At 35.4% G+C, this 16,809-nt stretch overlaps 1 protein-coding gene across 16 annotated transcripts in view; it reads left to right on the top strand.

The window, feature by feature from the left end:
* The window catches only part of EPHA5 (EPH receptor A5), a 319,713-nt gene that overhangs the window by 159,786 nt on the left and 143,118 nt on the right, over positions 1–16,809 (top strand). For 5 of the 16 annotated variants that reach the window (XM_021101383.2, XM_003129048.7, XM_013978748.3 and 2 more), the window contains exon 5: positions 530–865. The exons of the other annotated variants lie outside the window; for them this stretch is intronic. In XM_021101383.2, the coding sequence (XP_020957042.1) occupies positions 530–865 (336 nt within the window). The remainder of the gene's footprint in view (positions 1–529; positions 866–16,809) is intronic. 16 annotated transcript variants of the gene reach the window in all.

Raw genomic sequence — 16,809 nt, 5'->3', positions numbered from 1 at the left:
CTAAAGCTATGTTTTCACTTTCTGCAGAATTTTAGTCAAGAGCCACACTGAAAAATCCTATTTCTGCTTGTGCTCCTTGCTTATTAGTAAATCCCTTAAGTTTACTTCTTAGGTTTCAGGGATAAATATCATTGCAGAAGTAATCAGTTCAGTCCCCAAGGAGAATTTTTCCTTGGCTTACCAAAGAACTTGCCACTGTTTAAATGCATAATTTTATCTACTTTATTTTTTGCATATGTAGTATTACTCCATAATTCTTAGACAATAAGCCTTACATCTTCTTTAATTGAACTTGTAATATTTCCGAGATAAGTCATTTCTTGAAGCTATAAACCCCATTATTGTCCCTACAAAATTATAATAAAATTCTTCAAAGATTATTACAAATTGATGACTCTTGCATTCTCCCTGCTTCAGAGATTGATTGAAAATCTATTTTCTTTCCCTTCAGACCAGAGATGTGTGTAGTAAACAATGCCTAATTTTATCATCTCAAAATTTGTTTTTTTCACTTTACTTTGCAAACCAGGACCCCCCTCAGCTCCTCGGAATGCCATCTCAAATGTTAATGAAACTAGTGTCTTTCTGGAATGGATTCCTCCTGCTGACACTGGTGGAAGGAAAGATGTGTCATATTATATTGCATGCAAGAAGTGCAGCTCCCATGCAGGTGTGTGTGACGAGTGTGGCGGTCATGTCAGGTACCTCCCCCAGCAAATCGGCCTGAAAAACACCTCTGTCATGATGGTGGATCTGCTCGCTCACACAAACTATACCTTTGAGATTGAGGCAGTGAATGGAGTGTCCGACTTGAGCCCAGGAGCCCGGCAGTATGTGTCTGTTAATGTAACCACAAATCAAGCAGGTAAGTGTGATGTCCAACCGAATCCTATACCTTAGGCCAAGCTCTGTCAGTTCTCTCCATAGCTGAGGGCTAAGCAGCCTGAGGCCTGGGAGAGAATTTCCTACTATTCAGAGGGTTAGGGCTTCATGTAAAAACATCTTGAATTGTTTTTTTTTTTTTTTTTTTTCAGTTTTAAGTAGAGGCTAAGGCTTTCTTAGCAGACACATCCATGGACAGAAGAATCAAAGATAGGTGTTAATTGAACTTTTTCATTAAAAACTACATTTCTGGCTCAAATCCATTTGTAGTCAAATGTTTTTATCTCATAATTTCACACAGCACAGTTATTACAGCTCAAATCGACATTTTTGGCATTTTTTACTTCATGTTTTTGTTTGTTAATTTAGCATGTTATCAGGGAATTTTTATTTGCTTATTTGTTTGTTTGGCACCACAGTTCAATTTTCTTTACAGATCGAAATAGGATTTTCTTATTATTTCTATTATTGTTATAAAAATGCATGAAATAATGTTTTCTTTGATAATTCCACTTATCAATATTAAAATAACTATGAACTATTGTACAACCACCATAGATATGAAAATATATCTCTACTTCATATGAGGAACTGGAATAGTAGGGAGTAATTACTGGGGAGTCAGGAAAATGGTTCTGCTTGAACTACTACTTTTCCTAAAATTTCTCCTCACATATTTAATTTTAAATAAGCCAACATAGAGGAATCCATTTCTGGTAAAATAAAAACCAAAGATAGACTATGGCTGAATTGATAACTCATCCTATTAGATGGCAGGAATCACGCAAAGCCTATGAGTAACTTATAACTTGTTTTTGTCAACAGTAGGTACCTGGGTGGGTGGAAGCATTAAATGTAACTTTCCCTTTATTTCTTGGCCACAACTCTCAGTCCAAGACATAAGCTTGTGGCCTCCTAAGTTCCTCAGGTGGACTTCGGTGGTGAGGACTGACATCTTTGCCAGTAGAACTTGCCATGCAATAGGGCGTGTTTGACTGAATCCAGTAAGGCTTAATTTGTATAATGTTATTTTAAGTGTGTTGGCCATGGAATGATCTGGTTGACCAGAAAATGCTGTTGTTCATCAAATCTTAGCCAAAATAATTTGAACTGTTGGATATGTCAGGTAAATGAAGCAGTTGTCTCTTGAGAATAAGAAAAAGAAAATGCATGCCACTGAGTTCATAGTTATTTTTGATTGATAAAATTGAGAGAAACATTCAGAAGCAGCCCAGATGATATAAAGGTATTTGCGTTATTCCCTAAGACCCCTTCTAAACACTCTGGATGTTCTCATCCATGTTGAATGCATGTACAGAACATTTTTTAATTCCATGAAAAAAAACACTGTACATATAAATGCCACTTTTTCTCAGTGAATCCTTTATATTTTTCTCTATTTACTCCGTCACCTAAGGTTGAGCTAATGAAAGTGCTAAAGAGACTTGCCAAAGATAGTGGATATTAAGTTGTCCTTCAGTACACACCCAGCTTCTGGTAATACTAGTGTGTGTTAGTTTTCCACTGCAACATCTAGATACCACAGTGTATTGTGAATGTGAACTGCACCCACATCAGATAAATACTGGCATGAAGCAGTGTATGATTTCAGGCTTCATATGCAACATCTTTGTGAATCTTCCATTAACATATTGAATGTGCATTGAACAATTATTAAGAGTTGTATTCCTTTGGGAGAACATTTTCAAACTTGCATAATCTTAACTTCTTCAAAAGATATTTCTCTGATAAACCAGATGTAGGAAATGACTGTTTATTTTTTAAATGATGTGATTAATAAATATTTGCTCTAGTTGACTTTGACATGCTGGACTGTTAGGGCCTCAAAGTGTGTGTGTGTGTGTGTGTGTGTGTGTGTTTTAATATGAATACCTTAAATACCAAGAAAGAATAATTTTCATCCACTTGTTCAAGGCATAACTCTCATGTAAAACAAACATTTGTATTCAGAGCGGACATTCTGTTGACTTTTGGCTGCTGCTTTTTTTCTCAAGTTCTCAGAGTATACATCCTGTAAACTCCTTGCAGATTTACCCACCTGCCCCCCAAAAAATCAAAATAAGGAGATTTTCTCTGTATCTGACATTTCAGACCAAGTCTCAATTTTACACAAAAAAATCATTAACTTCGAGTACCTCTTAAAAAATCTTAGATTTAATGCCACTACACTGGATATTTATCAAGTACCAACATTATAGAAAGTGAGCTATATGGATGGGTTTTACTGTCTGAATATTTATTCAACATTCAATTGAAGAAAATTGTCATACCATATGTGGGTTTTATATAAAACTTCATTCAGTAGATTTTAACTTTAGTTTCAATCTCCTCTAAGGAGTGTTTTGGGAGAAAGGCATTTTTTTTCTTAAATTGTTTATTTTAAATTTATAATTTGTTCTGTCATTTTCTGATTGATTTAAATTTGTGACATCAATGTGATGTTTGAACTGTCCAGATTCAAAATTATATTCAATGAATATAGGAAAAAAATAATAATTTTTTCAAAATGAGAATCTGGCATTAAACTAGAAACTGAAATTGATTAGGTAACCCTGGCTGATAAGTCTATAAAAGAAAATAATGATTTTGTGCTGAGGATAATGATTAAATGATTAATTTATGGATGCTTAAACAGCATTTAAGACATTTTCCCAGTCATTAAATCATTTTGGAGTCTAGCATCTAGCTTTTGTGAGAAGCTGTCTGAATTCAAATGATATTCTTTTGCAAGTAATTTAATAGTTATGTCAAAAGATGCAGTGTTAAGAAAAGCTAAATATTACAATTATTTGAAAGTTATGGTCCTTGTAAAAGGCAGCAAAATAGCACTGAAGCTGACAAGAAAGAATTGCAAAGTTGTGATAATTATGGTCAAGAAGAATAAACACATGAGAAGGGAGAAAATCAAGGAAAAAATAATTTACAAAAAGATAAAAGAATGCTGCATGTGACAAGGGAAAATGGTAGGAAAATACCATTAAAGAACTTAACAAAGTCAAATTGAAAGGTGGATAAAGTGATGAATACACCAACAATGCTTTAAAACTTAAAAAAAAAAAATAAAGTTCATTGAGTTCCTTTAGTTTTCTAGTAATTTTCCCTTTCTTATGCAATGCATTAAAAATTAACATACATATACTAATTTTTCTTTGTAAAAAGTATTTAGATTATTCATATGACAACAGTTCTGTTGCTCACCCCTCTTATTCTTCTCTTTTATGATTTTTAGGGCATCTAAAAATATCTACCTAATAGATGGATAGATGGAGAGTGGGAACACAGCAGCACAGTGGGAAAATTAAAAATCCCATTGAAAGCAGTTGCTTTAAATGTTTCATCATCTACTCATAAAAGCATACATTTATTGCATTTTTTTGTAAATAGATTTTTAAAGTTTTTGCTTTAAAATGATTTTTCACTAGACCTACTTTATCAAGGGCTAATTCTTAAAGCTCTTTTACTATATACAAACATATATTTTAATCTCAGGAAAGAATAAGCTCATTCTAATTGAGAAGCCAGAGATATTAATACTGTACTATGCAAAGGTACAGAATCCAAATTTTGAGCTGAAATAGACCAAATTGTTTTGAATTAATCTTAGACTCAGACTTTTTCCTCAGAGGGCTGGATTAATGTGATATGAGTTGCAAAGTGCAACAAACACTTTGGAGGGAAAGTCCCAGCCCATCCCAGACTATCAGGAATATCACTGAGAAAGGCAGTTCCTACATTTTGAAGGGTTTTGTTTCTTGATTCTTGCAGAGGTTTTTGGGGGACATGATAATTCCATTGCATCAGGTACTTTCAATTTGATGCCATGTGTGTGGTGGTCCAGCGTGGTGTCTCATGGGGTGTTAAGGTGATCAGGGTTCCTGAGACCAAATTCCGCTGTGGAACTGGAAATTGTAGAGAATGCTGAAACAAGGTGATTAAAGTACACAACTTTTCCTGAGAAGAGGACAGCAAACATTTTCTGTTGGTCTCTATTTATTGAGCTGTTAAAAAAAAAATAGTTCATTGTCACTTGCTAGACCATTACTATTATAATTCTGAGGGATTTTGTTGATTTTTTTCAGTGGAGAGAACTCATTGCTTGTATTTGCAGTCACCACCTGATTAAAGGTATTATTGTTTGCCTAGATTAGTTTGTCTTCTATACAGACTAAACAGGATATTTAAACCTGCATGTTTGTAATCCCCACTCTTTATTCTTTCATTTTTTTTTTTAATGGTGGCACTAATTGCTGAATTCCCCATGGATGCACTAAAGATGTGCATTTACTCTTGGTGAGAGAGAGAGATGCTTTAGTTTGGTCATTATTACAGTTTTACAGCTTTTAGTGCATGGGTCTTGGAGACAAAGAGAGATTTCTTGAGGAAGTCTTCCAAGTATATACCAATGACCTGGTAAAATAATCAAAGGATTGAGTGGAGGCATCACTGTGCCATTTGTAATATGGGCTCAGGACAAAATCTTGTTCATCACATTATCATCATAGCCTCCACTCAGATTTATGTTTGTTAGTGGTGTTCAGAATCCACAGGGATGGGTGTTAGGTCAAAGGCAGTTTTCCATAATCTGTGAAATCTATATATATTCTCCATCCTAGTTTCTAAATGTAAATTTAGATCTGGAAATCTAAATGTTATAATCTGGGTGATAACACCACCTCTCTCAATTATCTATAAGGGGCCAGAGATTCCTTTCAGATAAACTAAAAAGGAAGATATACAATATTAACATATGGGGTTGTCACACAGTCCTTCTTAAGTACAGTCAGTTGTCTGTTCATTGAAGGGTGTTTAGGTAACTAAACTAACTCAGGTCTGGGAATTGATGGGAGCCCATGACTAACTAGATCACTAAATTTTGATGTGTAATTCTCAGACCTTGATCTCACTGGTGGTAGAGATCAAATGGCCCATTATTTCAGTTGCTAAATGCCATAGTACTAGACTTTTACCATTCACATCGCTACGTATTATGAAGTCTCTGCCCTCTTTCCTTCTAGTAGTAAAGTGCTGCCACTTGGCCTCTGCCATCCCTGAACCCTAAAGAGATGACAAAATCATTTCACTTCATCTTCAACCTCTGTGTCCTCAAGTACACAGAACATAAATTATAAAGATGTTATTTATAAAGGTATCATTGTCCTCATCAATTTATTTCTCATCATAATGGTAAAGAAAATGTCTTCTGGATCCTTTCTGAAGATGCAATTAGTAGATAGTTTTATAGGGTTTTGAAAATAAATCCATTTTAACATTCCAATTATAGTAGGTCATTTAATTCCTTCTCTGTCAAAACAAGGAATTCTCAGTATCTGAACTTAATTTAAAAACTTAGTCCACTTTTAGTCCAGATTTTGGTCACTAACTAAAGAAGAATTTAGCACTGTGATAGCTCCCTGGAGAAGCACATTGAATCCAAAATCTCTAGTCATGCATTTATACCAACTTGAATTAAATTTTCTTGTTCCTCTGTGAGGAACACACAAAATCCATTTTCATACATATTCCCTATGCTTTTGCAGATATAAGATCTTGTGAGACTCATACTCAAGAAGCTTCTTGTCCCTAGTATTTACTAGATAATTGGTTTCTATGAGGATGTTGGGATTTTGAGTTCTGATAGAGCAATAGATTTGGGCAACAGGACAGTTACTTCCTTCTGTCAGTTAATGACCTTCAAGTGTGAACTTGGTATTGAAGACATGAAAGAACAGCTTCCTTAGTCAGGTGTGGAACAAGAGAGACTAAGTTTTCAAGTTGAGAGTATTTTGAGTCATCTGTATTCTTCCATATGTCCACATTCCAGTGCTCAAGATTTCTTTTTTTTTCTTTTTTTTAATCACTTGCCTCATTTTCTCATAAAGCAAGACAATATAGCCAGTCATCTTAGCAATTCAGGAAGTCATTTTTATCGCAGTTTTGTTATCCTTTTTACTGTAAGAAGGTGTGAGATACTTGCACCACGGAGACTGATCATCCCGGTATGATTTGAGCAGAGAATTTAAACTTTGAGAAACTAGTTTTATTTATTTAAATTCTGCAGTACAGATAGACACAGCCTATATTTCTTGCATTTCTCATGCTTTGATAGTAATAAGATAGAATTTGGTCACTAAAAATGCTGTCTTCAAGAATCACTTTATTCGAGGTGATCAGAGGTGATGAGACATAAGCCACTACATGCCAGGTGTTGTTAGAGCATCATCCTTTAAAACTACATAGGTTCTTCCTACACTGACATACAACCAGTCAAATCACTGGTCCAAATCCTATTTATTTATTTACAGCATATGGAAGTTTGCAGGCTAAGGGTTGAATTGGAGCTGCAGCTGCTAGCCTACACCACAGCCACAACAAGGCCAGATCTTTAACCCACTGAGTAAGGCCAGGGACTGAACCTGCATCCTCATGGATACTAGTCAGATTCATTTCTGCTGTGCCACAACAGGAACTATTTATGTTTTTTGATGGCACCCATGGCATATGGAAATTTCTGGACCAGGGATTGACTCCAAGCTTCAGCCACAGTGAGAACTCCTCATTCTTTGAAAAGATTTGCCTTTCTCACTTCTCTATTGGGAACATCTCTGGTTTTAATGTCTGTTTTCTTAGTTGCAAATGGTGGCTTATTAAGTGGTATTAAGTGGCTTATACAATCATTGAGAAGAATAGACTCAAAGATTAGAGGCTTTTCTGGAGAAATGCCCAATTCTGTACCACAGATCTAGGCTGACAAAGTGAAACAGTGCCCCTGCACCTGTCAAGCAACAAATAGCAGGCACTTGACTTTATTGCAATTGCTGCTGCCATTAGTAGCATTGCTACTTCAGGATCTCAAATTCAAAGATACTGAAAAATCTTAAGCATTGCCACCAGCATATATTCACATTTTTCTGCCATCTTCACCAGCAGGAAATAAAAGTGGAAACTTTATTAATATCTTGGTTTCTTAAGTTGCCTGTTTGAATCAGTATCTTGCCTGGGCAAATTTGGTGAATAATCTCAGGCCATATGTCTTTGTCCTAGCAGAAAAAGCATCTGGAGGGATTTTTTGGTTTTGTTTTTTGGGTTTTTTTTTGAGTTCTGATTTCTATGTTGGGGAGACAAAGTTCATTACCTGGGTTTTATAAATGTATAAAATGACATTCAAACTATGATATTCAGTGATTTCAATGAAAATTTCTACATGTAATTGTCAAATAAGTTATCTCTATCATTTTGGAAAAAAAATCTGATTTTTCAGGTAATTAAAATTTGTCCATGCTATCTTTCTCTGTTTTCCTTCCTTCCTTCCTAACTCCCTTCCTCCCTTATCCTCTCTCTTTGTACTTTCTTCCTTTATTCTGTATTTTTTTTCCTATTTCAGGTGATGAGAGTTGAGTTAATAATATGCCTCAACTCATGGCATGTTGCAATATGTGAAGTGTACAAGTCCTCGGCTGGTTTATATATATTTTTATGTACTGCTTTTATTCCAAATTGATTTGCTGTTTTCCTAAACAACAGTTTTTTCATAAATTAATTGCTTATTTTAATTCATAAGTATTCGTATCTAGCATGCATGCATGCATTTTATTTTACTGTTATTTTTTGGCTGCATCCATGGCATGCAGAAGTTCCTGGGCCAAGCTTCAAATCCTTGCCACAGCAATGACCTGAACCACAGCAGTGACAATGCTCAATCCCGAATGATGGGCTACCAGGGAACTCTTCATGAATTTTAAATTTAATGTTATAGTTAGACTAAATATCTCATTCTGGGAGTTCCCTGGTGGCCCAGAGGGTTGATCCAGCTTTGTCACTGCCTATGGGTGGGGTTGCAGCTGTGGTGTGGTTTTCTTCCTGGCCCTGGAACTTCCAGATGCAGTGGGCCCAGACAAAAACAAAACAAAACAAAACAAACAAACAAAAAAAAAACCTCATTCTGACTACTGATTTTTTTTTTCACTACAATCAAAATATTTTTTAGATCCACTCATGTTGCCCTTGATCACCCAGTGTGCTACTGTCCTATGTCCACTGCATTTTACACATCAATTCACCCAGTAACAGAGACCCAGAGCCTCTGGCTACTCAATTTGTGGGCATTCTTTATTCAGTTTAGAGCCCTAATCTAGTGATTTTCATTCAGTATTCACAATTTTTATTTTCTAAAAAAAAAGGGGGGGGGAGGGAAGCAGTAAAACTATTCAACCACATTTACCGGTCTTTTCCCATTACTCTACACAGTGTACCTAAAACAGCTTTATTGTTTTCAAAATAAAATCCATAGTGGAAACCTGATTTTCTGTGTGTGTGTGTGTGTGCGTGTGTGTGTGTGTGTTTCACCTGCCATGGAGAGCAACAGATTAGCGGGTTTGTCTAAGACGTAGACTGTGGACCCTGATTTTCTCTATTTCATACTGTCTCTGCCACTCCTAGCTGTGTGACATGGTAAGTTACTTAAATCTCCAAGAATCTCAGTTTTTCCAATTGTAAAATGGAAAAAATAATAGTGTCTTTGACATAGGATATTTGTGAGGATTAAATGAGTTATGACCTATAAAACAGAATAATGCCTGTCACATAATAAGGTATTGATAAATGTTACTAAAGTAGTATTTAAGAAATTTGTCAATAATATTTGAAATAATGAGTTCATGGAAGAAACTTTGAGATAAATAGGTTTTATTTTCTTTTCACTTAAAAAAATTCTTTCTGTAATGATCGTGTGACTCACAGCATAACTACTCAGCGTTGCTTCACTTACAAATTTTATTGAAGTATAGTTGATTTACAATGTTGTGTAAATTTCTGCTGTATAGCAAGTGATTCAGTTAGACATACACACTTATTCATTCTTTTTCAGATTCTTTTCCAAAGTAGGTTATTGCAGAGTACTGAGTAGAGTTTCCTGTGCTATACAGCAGGATCGGTTGACCATTCATTCTGTACACAGTAGTGTGTATGTGCCAGTCCCAAATTCCCAATCCATCCCTCTCCCCCACCTTTCACCTTTGGTGGACTTTGTTAGCATTGTTTATATAGACAGACTCATTGTTGAAGTAAAATGGAAAGAGGAAAAATATTCAAAAGTGAAAAATAATATATATAATCAGAGATGCTGCAGGTAACAAAAGCAGTGCTTCAAGCTTGGAGGAGTAAATCCAGTAACTTCATTTTCCAAAGGGGACTCTATCCTCAGTGATTTCCTAAAATGATGAGTTTTGTATTGGCATTTTTTTCTAGTTTCTATAAAATATCCAGAACAATAACATAAAGAAGTAATAAGAGGAGACAAGCAATGTGCAAAGAACAAAGGAAGGACAAAAGGGGAAAAATACTTTGTAGATAGAAAATAGTCACATAATTTTCATTTTCATCAAAATATATCTGGAAGAAATACAGATTTTGATACCTACATCGTTTTTGTTGGTTCATGAATATTTGTCAATCATTCAAGTGTCTAAGGAAGAATATCAGAGACAAATGTTTAATTTACATGTCTACGTTGGCCTCGCACTGATGCTTCTGTGACAAGATTAGTGTTCTGTTTGTGGCTACCAACAAAAATCTTTTAATTTTTCCAACTGAAGCTGCCCATCCACATTGAAACTTGGCTTAAAGGAGGCATGAGTTGAGTGTTTTTCCTATGCCTATTTGTTGTTTGGAAAACATAGCTCACAGATGAGATGCTAATCTGCTGACATTGTCCGTAGCTCATTTCTGGTTTATTTAATAAGGATTAGCAGATGGGATGGAACATTTTTATAAACCAGCAAAATTCTTGTTGGATTCCCTGACTAGAATCTTTCTAGAGACTTCTGTGGTTTCTAAAAAGAACTCCAGAGACTCCTGTTCTTTGTCTTTCTCCCTTCTACCCATTGTGTTAACTATGACAGAGACTGACTGTGTGTGCATTGCTGTGCAAAAAACGATTTGCATTTTCTTATTTGATCCTAGCAATATCTTCATGACATAATATTATTATTATTCCCATTTTTAGGATGAAGAAACTGTGACGTTTAAAGATGTGAAGTGGTTTGCCCAAGGTCACAAATCTAACAAGTGAGGGAATAGGAAGCTAAACCAAGAAATTCTTCCTCTGGAGCTAATGTGCTCTGACTCACTAGTAAATACCACCATTTCCTCTGCCTGAAGCCTATTTCTTATATTATTGTCCTAGACAGCTCAGTCTTCAGGTCCGCTTAAATTGCTTCTTCCTCCAGAAAGTTTACCCTACTTTCCTGTTTGGGCTTGCCTCTCTAACATAACCTGGAGCAAAGGCACTGAAACTATTTGCTTTCTTGTCTGTTTTTCTAGAATCTTCCCCTGGGGAACCACAATAGGGCCTAGAACCTGTGTTTTGTAGCATATTTCATAAAATGAGGTTCTCTGTAGTTCAGATCAGTCTTCTAATTTCAGCTACTAGTGTAATATGTAATGTGTAAAGATCTTGGGACTTCTTCAAATAATCACATGCCAGATTTTTGTTTTCTTGTTTATGTTGGGTGTCTCTCCCCACTTCCTCTCTTTTAAATTAAGGATCCAGACACAGAGCCTTAATTGTAATTCATAGGTTTAGGTTTTCCAGAAATCTGAAATAAGACATTATTATTTAAAGTCTGTTTGTTTATCCAGCCTCATACTTTCTTAATCTCTCTTTCTTTCCACAGTCTAATCCTGATAGAAGGGTCCACTGTGAATGACTGAACTCATTCCAAAAAGGAATTTTGTGTAATTATTAATGTGCTATTTAAGAGAAATGCATGGGGAGTTTCCATCGTGGTTCAGCAGTAATGAACCTGACTAATATCCATGTAGGTTCGCTCCCTGGCCTCGTTCAGTGAGCTAAAGATTTGGCATTGCCGTGAGGTGTGGTGTAGGTCACAGATGTGTCTGGGATCTGGAGTGGCTGTAGCTGTGGTGTAGGCCTGAAGCTACAGCTTCAATTTGACCCCTAGTCTGGGAACTTCCATATGCCACAGGTACAGTCCTAAAAAGACCACACACACACACACAAAAAAAAAAAAAAAAAAAAAAAAAAAAGAGAGAGAGAGAGAGAGCGAGAGCAATGCATGGTATTTTCTATCTGTAGTGTGTTCATGAATTACTTACTCATGGACTGAATACCCTGAATTTATGACTTATTATCTCTAACAGAGGGCCCAAGAATCTGCATATTTTACACACACAGTCAATGATTCTGCAGCAGGATGTCTTTATCCCACATTTTGAGAAAAATTACACTTGCAGGTATATTTGTTTCCTGTCCCTCCTCTCTAGGGAAATGGTGAGAACCCTTAATCAGGTTTGTTTGATGTTGCTTTTCTCAAAAGCTCTTGACAAAATACCTGCTGACATTCTGTTCTAATGCTGCTACTCTGTTCTGCCTACTGCTCACCTGGAAGCTAGTCTTAAACTCTGCTCTTTTGTGTAATTCTAGTTGTAAACTCATTCCCTATGTTACAGAAACTTGGTCAAAAATCCATTTCCAGTGTGAAGCAGCAAACGCTCTTGTGGTTCAGTTCAGAATCAAAAGCAACTCAGCCTTTGAAGGATTGAGTCATTCATCTTACTGGCATGTATGCTATGAACTTATTTGTGTAAAGATGCATATTGTGAATTGATATGCATAGCATATCAATTTGCTTAAAGCCTCACTCTGAAGTGCTCTTGCTTTTTATTGCTAGTCCTTGAGAACGAAGTTCTGAAAGCATTCCAAATGACCTGGCATCATGAAAATCTTCTTGGTGAGCTCTTTAGATGTAGCATAAGAGTGAAACCATAGATGCAAAATCATGTTTAAATAAAACATATGCCTGAGTCCTCTATTAGGTTATAAATGAAGTTTCCTTAGAATATTGAACATTTTTTTTGCACAGTATGTTGTAATGACTTGTTCATGTGCTTTTTCTGACATTGAGTGCCATTCGTTCAAACACCAAGTATTTATTCAGCACCTCCTACCTTCATTATACTCTATTGAGCATTCTGAAAGATATCAAAATAGTTGAAGGCATAAGTCATCCTATTCCAACCTTAGAAGGGTTTGTTTTCCCCACTGAAGAATTAAAGAATTGAAGAATACAGTCAAATAAAATAAAAACAGAAAAGAATTAATGGAGCTTTGGGCGTTAAGCTTAGCAGTACAAGCATCAAGTTCATTGTCTGAATGACGGTATGAATTGACTTGTTGACTTCATGTTACATTTCTCTGTTTTACTTCCTTTATCACAAATACAATGCCTAGAGAGGCATTTATTCAAATTGACTCAGGATATACAGTTGTATTTATTAAAAATAGATGATAAACCATTTTGTAACTGCCCCTTACATCTGTTTAAATAATTTGGCCATGTATGGTGAACATCAATGCCAGCATAATCAATCTTTGCTGATAATGACCTATTATTGAATGATATATTAACACAAAATGAAGTGAGAGAAAATATCTTAAGATTATTTGACTGTTGGGGGCATTTTAATTTATTCTGTTATATCTAATTTTATTAATATTTGATGTCCATTTAATACATTATTGAATTTTAGTCAGAGCAAATTATCTATTTTGTAGCTTGGCACAAAGATACCAATATCTTTTTTTTTGTCAAAACAAGCATCTAGCTTGAGGAATTTGTTTGATGATGTGAAATGTTTTCCATTAAGCAAAATTCACTCTGAGTGCTGGCTTTTTGATCTCACTTTTTACAAATTTTCTTCCATTAGAAAGAAAAGAAAGGCGAGTTTATTGAATCTTCAAGCCAAAAATGCCTGAGGATATGACTTGTATTGCAAACTGATGCTTAAACTACGACTTAAGCAACGATTTCCCTAGACTTGTGATATGAACCAAATAGTAGTACAATGTTATTCCAAACAGTGCACTTCCTCTGCTTTCATTATGTCTAAATATTTAACGTATATAAATCAGGAGAGTGTCTATTTATCTTTAAACAATTTTTATTTTCCCCAATAAAACAGTAAATAACGTTTTAAGATGAAAATTTTCATTACCCTATAAATTACTAACCTTTTGGGTTGTAACTTCTGTCATCAACAGAATACTCATATTTATGATTCCATTTGTTACTATTCATACTTCATTTCCCCTTTATATGCTATAGAAATAGAAAGAAATACTTCTATTTCAGAAAAAAATCTTTGTTTCTAGAAAGTAAATTAGTAGTGTCTGTAAGTTATTATTGGTAGTGATAGGCTTGGTGGTAGTAGTTTAGTGGTTGACAGGATTTCCCCCTTATCTTCAGGCAATACATTCCAAGATCCCCAGTGGATGCCTGAAACCTTGGGCATCATGGAACCCTATATACATATATACTATGGCTTTTTTGCTATATATATATATATATATATGTATGATAAATTCTAATTTCTAAATTAGGCTCAGTAAGAGATTAGTAGCAATAACCAATAATAAAATAGAACAATTACAATAATATACTTTAATATAAGGTATGTCAGTGTGGTCTCTCTCTTTCTCAGGACATCTCATTGTACTTTACTCACCTTTCTTCTTGTGATGAGGTGAGATGATAGAATGCCTCTGATGAGATAAAATGAATGACCTTGGTGTTGTGGCATAGCGTTAGGCTGCTGGCAACCTTCTGATGATCTGTCAAAGGAAGATCATCTGTGTCAGGTGATCCCGGCCCATTGAGCCCCGAGGCTTTGGGGATGTCAGGAGCAGAGGATGTTGATGGTTGGGAATCCTAGGTGGGATGGGGTGGGTCAGGGTGAGTTTTTATCATGCTGCTCAGAACAGCAGGCAAGTTAAAACATATAAATTGTTTAGTTCTTGAATTTTCCATTTAAAATTTTTGAAATAAATATTTTCTTACCAAAAAATATTGGAATAATATTTTTTAATAAATTGGAAATAGAGACAGAGTTTACCTTTTATCCCTGAGTCTGGTGCTTGCTCCCAAATAGCTGTTAAATAAGCCCTTACATTCCAAGGTTGACTGGAGGAGGTACCTGAAACTGTGGAAAGTGAAATTGTGGGTGAAGTTGGAGGAAGGGCACTGAATTTAGGATGGGGGGGGACTATAGTATTTATTTTTGTTTTGATCCACTTTAGACAATTAAAATATATGTATAAGGATGAAAGAACTCAAAGATTCAGTGAATAACTTTAAACATTTTCCAGTATGATGCTAGTATTGATACTCTCAGAGGGACCTAAACATTCAGTTGTTCGTGAGATTTAAGTCTGTTTTTCTAGGGAGTAGGATGGAAACAGTGGCTTTCTACCTCCAAAACTATGAAATCACATGCTTAAATAATTGGTTGGGGATCTTAACATCATGTAGTCTGACTTTTTTTCCTCTGTTTTCTAAGGTACTATTATTATTTCTAGTACTACCATTACATTTTTTATTAAAGTATAATTGATTCACGGTGTTATATCAATTTCTACTGTACAGCATAGGGAGCGAATTATATATATATATATATATATATATATATATATATATATATATACACACACACACATTCTTTTTCTTTTTTTTTGTCTTTTTTTTTTTTTTTTTTCTCTTTTTGCCATTTCTTGGGCCGCTCCTGCGGCATATGGGAGGTTCCCAGGCTAGGGGTCTAATCGGAGCTGTAGCCACCAGCCTATGCCAGAGCCACAGCAACGCAGGATCCAAGCCGCGTCTGCAACCTACAGCACAGCTCAAGGCAACGCCGGATTGTTAACCCACTGAGCAAGGGCAGGGATCGAACCCGCAACTTCATGGTTCCTAGTCGGATTCGTTAACCACTGCGCCACGACGGGAACTCCCCACATTCTTTTTCTTTACAGAAAAAAATCTAACACTGTATGTCAGTGGTTTGCTTTTACTGGAAATAGTATTCACAAACTTGGTTATTACAAGTCAGCAGAGAAAATAAATGTTCTATTATGTGTTTAGAAATCTCTTGCGGGCTTCTTCAGTTCCTTCCAGATGAGATGAGGTTCTTGAGCTCAAAATTGTGTGAACTCTTAAAAAGACTAGCTATACTGTCTTGAAAAACAACTATCGTTTATTTTGTTAGAAAGTTGCATCAGTGGTGCAACTATGGTTTAACAAGTCTACTCTCCCTTAATTTTCTTACTTGTTTTTGTCTTCATAATGGGGATAGTTCTTTTTTTTTTTTCTATATTTAATCAGACTTCGTTTTAAATTCTTGATTAGATACTCCTTAAACTTATTTTAGAGATTCTGATAATAATGATCATGATGATTATAGCAAAAACATGTATCACTCTGTGCCAAGTTTTAGTTTTCTAGAACTATATTAACTGAATTTCTTAGCAAAATATCTAAAATATTTTTGGTCAAATTGGAAGTAGAGACAGAGTTTACCTTTTATCCCTGAGTCTGGTGCTCACTCCCAAATAGCTATTAAATAGCCTTTACATTCCTCACCTTCACCCAATCCTGGCCTTTTGTTTTGTGAAATTCAACTTATCTCAGCTTTGTCTAATCAAACCATGGCATTCGTGTTTTACTTCTATACAAGGGTTACTTTTTCTTATGTAATATTTTCTAAAATACGAACAGCAAAATATATCACCCGTTATCTTATTTATTCCTCAAATCAGCTCATTCATGTAAGTTGTATTCCTATTTTACACACTATTACCTATTTTAGTAGACTACAGATTTGAATTCATAGTTGTTTGACTGTACAGCAGCCAAAATGCTGCAGACAACATAAACTCAACCAGGACGTACCTAAGCAACGGAAGGAACGTGTTTTATCACTGAAAATTGCCAGTTTCAGGAACAGTTCGTTCATGGATCTGCCTCCATCTCTCTGAGATTTTCAGAGCTTGAACACTCTCCTGAAGCTGTTTTGACTCAAGATAGAATTTTCTCATGGTAGCAAAATGGCTGTAGCAATTCC

The sequence above is a fragment of the Sus scrofa genome, chromosome 8 (assembly GCF_054392235.1).
Source record: "Sus scrofa isolate SSC_HxYL_T2T_F1_AM1 chromosome 8, Sscrofa_HxYL_maternal_Yorkshire_Landrace_v2.0, whole genome shotgun sequence".
In the NCBI taxonomy this organism is placed as follows: Eukaryota; Metazoa; Chordata; class Mammalia; order Artiodactyla; family Suidae; genus Sus; species Sus scrofa.
Note: the sequence above shows the minus strand (reverse complement) of the source record. Positions and strands in the feature narration are given on the sequence as shown.